Source organism: Gossypium hirsutum, chromosome A08 (assembly GCF_007990345.1).
Source record: "Gossypium hirsutum isolate 1008001.06 chromosome A08, Gossypium_hirsutum_v2.1, whole genome shotgun sequence".
NCBI classification, from domain to species: Eukaryota; Viridiplantae; Streptophyta; class Magnoliopsida; order Malvales; family Malvaceae; genus Gossypium; species Gossypium hirsutum.
The window spans coordinates 110,826,455-110,831,322 of record NC_053431.1 but is presented as its reverse complement, the minus strand read 5'-3'; the positions used below and the strand labels follow the sequence as shown (position 1 = coordinate 110,831,322).

The 4,868-nt window shown below is 38.4% G+C and overlaps 1 protein-coding gene across 1 annotated transcript; it reads left to right on the top strand.

Moving 5' to 3' along the window:
* Nucleotides 1–3,688: 3,688 nt before the first annotated feature.
* LOC107929432 (uncharacterized) lies at nucleotides 3,689–4,279 on the top strand. Its single transcript, XM_016860849.1, has 2 exons — nucleotides 3,689–3,847; nucleotides 3,980–4,279. Exons 1-2 carry the CDS (start codon nucleotides 3,689–3,691, stop codon nucleotides 4,277–4,279), a joined length of 459 nt encoding a protein of 152 aa, XP_016716338.1.
* The last annotated feature ends 589 nt before the right edge of the window (nucleotides 4,280–4,868 follow it).

The following is a 4,868-nucleotide window of genomic DNA, read 5'->3' as shown; positions in this document are numbered from 1 at the left end:
GACGGACTAAGAATGATAAGGTGGTTATGGTTGGTGAGCGTTGAGATTATATCTCTAATGTAATCTCCTCTCTGGTGGCAGATAAGTTAGTTCGAAAAGGGTACGAGGCATACCTTGCTTACGTGTCTAATTCTACCCCTGAAAAGCTTTCAGTAGGAGATATCAGCACTGTGAGGGAATTCTTGGACGTCTTTCCCGAGGAATTGCCCGGCGTACCTCCGGAAAGAGAGGTGGAGTTTTGAATTGATTTGTTACCAGGTACTGCCCCAATGTCCATTGCTACTGGCCGAATTAAAAGCACAACCGCAGAAACTCCTTGATAGGGGATTTATTTGACTGAGTGTGTCTCCATGGGGGGCACCGGTATTGTTTGTTAAAAAGAAGGATGGGTTGATGAGAATGTGCATTGACTATAGACAGTTGAATAAGTTGACGATCAAGAATAAGTATCCGTTATGGATGATTGTTGACTTGTTCGACCAGTTTTGGGGAGCGTCCGTCTTCTCTAAGATTGACCTACAATTGAGTTACCATTAGTTCAAGGTCAAAGAGATTGATGTGTATAAAAGCACTTTTAGAACTTATTTTGAACATTACGAGTTTTTAGTAATGCCTTTCGTATTAATGATTGCTTCGGCAACATTTATGGATTTAATGAATCGGGTGTTCCAACTGTATCTGGATCAATTTATAGTGGTTTTCATCGATGACATCTTGATCTACTTTAAAACTGAAACTGAACGTGATGGTCATCTGCGTATTGTACTTCAGATACTGCGAGAAAGACAGTTGTATGCCAAGTTCAGCAAGTGTGAGTATGGATCACATGGTGAAGGCGGAAGGGATCCAAGTTGATCCCAAGAAAATTGAAGCTATTGTTGAATAGAAACAACCAAAAAATGTATTTGAACTTCGTAGCTTCTTGGGTCTAGTCGGGTACTATCGAAGGTTCGTTGAAGGGTTCTCTCTGATTACATCACCTTTGACAAAACTATTACGTAATAATGCTCCATTTGTGTGGTATGAGGCACAATAGTCTAGTTTTGATAAACTCAAGTCCGTTCTAACGCAATCTCTTGTCTTAGTCCAACCAAAATCGAGTCGGGAGTTTATTGTTTATGGTTTATAGTGATGCTTCACATTTCAGGTTAGGATGTGTGCTTATGCAAGACGGTAAGGTGGTAGGCTACGCGTCGCGACACCTTAAGACACACGAGGGTAACTACTTTACACATGATCTAGCGCTAGTTGTAGTGGTGTTTGCTTTGAAAATCTGAGGACATTACCTGTTTGGTGAAAGGTGTATTATTTACACTGATCAAAAGAGTCTCAAATATCTGTTAACCAGAAAGAGCTAAATCTCTATCAACGCTGATGGGTTGAGTTACAAAGACTACGATTGCACCATATAATATCATCTTAGAAAGGCAAATGTAGTGGCTGATGCTCTTAGTCGTAGAGCGATGACTACTTTAGAGCAATGTTTACTCGTTTGAGTTTGGTTGAGGATGGAGGACTACTAGTAGAACTTCAGGTTAAACCGAGTTGGGTGGAGCAGATTCGAGCTAAACAACTGAACGTTGAGACCTTAGTACAACTGATAAACCATAACTTATACATATTTTTACCCCATGTTTAAAGCATTTTATGGATGATTTTCCATAAGAATTGTTGAATTCGATGCTCCTAATGCTTTAATTTCATGTTTTATACTTAGGAGAGCATAGGAGAGTGAAAGGAACGAGAAACGGGCCAAAAACAGAGAAAATGGGCCAAAGTACGAACTCAACACGGCTTAGACTTCCTCACACAGGTATCCCACACGCCCGTGCCATTCTAACAGGCTCGAGCACGGCCTGAAGTAATCGTACACGGGGCGTGTCACACGGGCGTGTCCCTACCGAGCCCAAGTCGAGTCCAATTCGGAAAAGGCTAATTTTGAGGGCTCATAGGCATTCCAAAGCCTATAAATACACCCTAAAAGAGGAGAAAAAGGGACACAGAGAATAGGGAGTAAGGAATTACTCCAAGGAAGCTGATTGATTCATCTCAGAAGCCGGATTCATCATCAAGACTGAAGATCTTCCTCAATTCCCCTTAAGGAGTTTTGGGTTTTCTTTATGTTTTGTATTATTTATTCTTCTGAGATGTTTTCTTATTTAGTTATGAACTAAATCCCCTAAATACCTAAGGGGAATGAAACCTAAGACGAATCTTGTTATTATTTTCTGAATTGCATAATAAATATTTAACTTGTTCTTAATTATGTGTTCTTAATTCTTGTTTTGATATCCCAGGATACTGATTCAAGATAAGCTCTTATTCAGAGGAGGAATAGACCCTATTTAAGAGTAAATTTGTTATAATTAATCGGAGTTGATTGCACGCCTAGACATAGGGTGACAAGATTTTGTCGGATTAGGGTGAAACCTAATAAGGGGATCCATAGATCGAGTTAATACAACCCTAGAGTGTTAATTAGAGAAAAGTCTCGGTTATTCAATCTAGGAATTAGACGTTATTAGTATTGAATAGGGATAATAACATAATTTAGGGATCTCTACGGAACAAGTTAAATGAATAAATTGTCTGATTCGGAGCCAAAATAACAAGTACAGTCTAGGTGGATTTTTCCTTAGGTATTGTCTTCATTCAATCGATTTTTCCAAAAGCAATTCCCCAATTCCATTCCCTATGCGTTCTTAGTTTAGATAATTAGTTAGTTAAAACAAAAACCTCTTTATTCTTAAGCTAGATAATAAAAAGACAGTCATTACTAGTACTTTTAGTTCCTTTAGGTTCGACAATTCGGTCTTGCTAAAACTATACTACTGTTCGATAGGTACACTTGCCTATATTGTGATAATAGTTAGTTTCAAGAATGACTAATTATAATTTTTTAAAACCTATCACGAAATAACTTGATTAGCAACGAATACGACATGTTGGTTCAGATAGGAACACTGATTTTATCATGAATAACAATAACGTGTTATGTTTCAAAGGGCATTTTTGTGTACCCAATGATAAGGAATTAAGGTATACGATACTACAGGAGGCGCATAACAGGCCCTATGCTATGCATTATGGTGGGAATAAAATATATTAGGATCTCTGAGAACTTTATTGGTGGCTTGGACTGAAACGGGAGGTGGTAGCTTTTGTGTCCCGTTGTTTAACATGTCAAAAGGTTAAGGCAGAACATCAGTTGCCATCCAGGTTGCTTTAACCAGTTAAGATTCTCCAGTGGAAGTGGAAGTGGATAACAATGGATTTTGTTTCTGGGTTGCCTTTAACCCCCAGTAAGAAAGATCCAATGTGGGTTATCGTTGATCGATTGACCAAGTCGGCTCACTTCCTTCCTATCCGAACAGACTACTCCTTACAGAAGGTAGCTAAGCTGTATATCACCGAAGTAGTAAGATTACACGGAATTTTGTTCTCAATCATCTTTGATAGAGATCTACGATTCACTTTGCGATTCTGGAAGAAACTCTACGAGGCCTTAGGAACTCGACTCAGTTTCAGCATTACGTATCATCACCAGACTGATAGATAATCGAAGTGGGTTATTCAAATCTTAGAAGATATGCTCCGAGGTTGTGTGATAGACTTTAGGGGTAGTTGGGAGGAGTACCTATCGTTGGATGGATTTGCATATAATAACAACTTCCAGTCTAGTATACAGATGGCACCCTGTGAGGCCTTATATGGTCGTAGGTTTCGTACACCATTATTTGTATCTAAGACTGAGAATACAACGAAAGTGATTCAAGATTGTCTGAAAGTAGCCTCTGATAGACAGAAGTCTTATGCGGACTTAAAAAGAAAGGATATTGAGTTTTCGGTAAGTGACTAAGTGTTTCTAAAAGTGTCACCTTGGAAGAAGGTTCTCTGCTTTGGGTGCAAGGGTAAGTTGAGCCCGAGGTTTATCAGACCTTACCGTATTCTGAAGCGGGTTGGTCCTATTGTGTATCAGTTAGAGTTACCGCCAGAACTAAATCGGATTCACGATGTATTTTATGTCTCGATGCTGAGACGGTATCGATCGAATCCGTCATATTTTGTTTCTGTTGATGAAATTGAGTTACGACCGGATTTAACATTTGAAGAAGAACATTTACAGATCTTAGACTATGGCATTAAAATGTTGAGGAAGAAAACTATTCCTCTGGTGAAAGTCCTCTGGCAGAATCACGGGGCTGAAGAAGCCATGTGGGAACAAGAGGAATCAATTCGACTGCAGTATCCATATTTGTTTGACTTCGGTAAATTTTGAGGTCGAAATTTCTTTTAAGGAGAGAGAGTTGTAATACCTTAAAATCTTAAGAAGTTGTTTGAGAAAATCTGCAGTAATTAATTTCTGTATCTAGGGTTCTGTGTTCTGCGACTGAGTTTAAGGTCTGGAGTTTGATTCGCGTCATTAAAAGTTTTACTGTTTTAGACTCAACCCACAAGCATTCACTACCCGCTTAAGTTCAATTCTTTGTGAAAGGGTAACAAGGATGAGCCAGCTGGTTCACTGATTAAGCATCATTCTATATTCTATCTGGTTCTGAGTTCGAATCTTGTAGTATGCGTAGGGAATATTTTTGCTAATTTGTGGAAAGTTGGATGGAAGTTAATTGATAATCAATTAACGTTAGTTCTTCTTTGCCATTTTTTTCTTTTTTTTTTCTTTCTCTTTTTTCTCCCTTTCTTCTTTCTTTCTTTCTTTTATTTTTATTTTTCCCTTTTCCCTCTTTAATTTTCATAAGGAATTCGGATTAATTGACGTTACACTGTTAGCTTTCGCTGTTGAGAGGTTGTTGAGTAAGTTTCAATGTTAATTCGTTAAATCTTCAGATTTCTTTTCTTGTATTTCATTG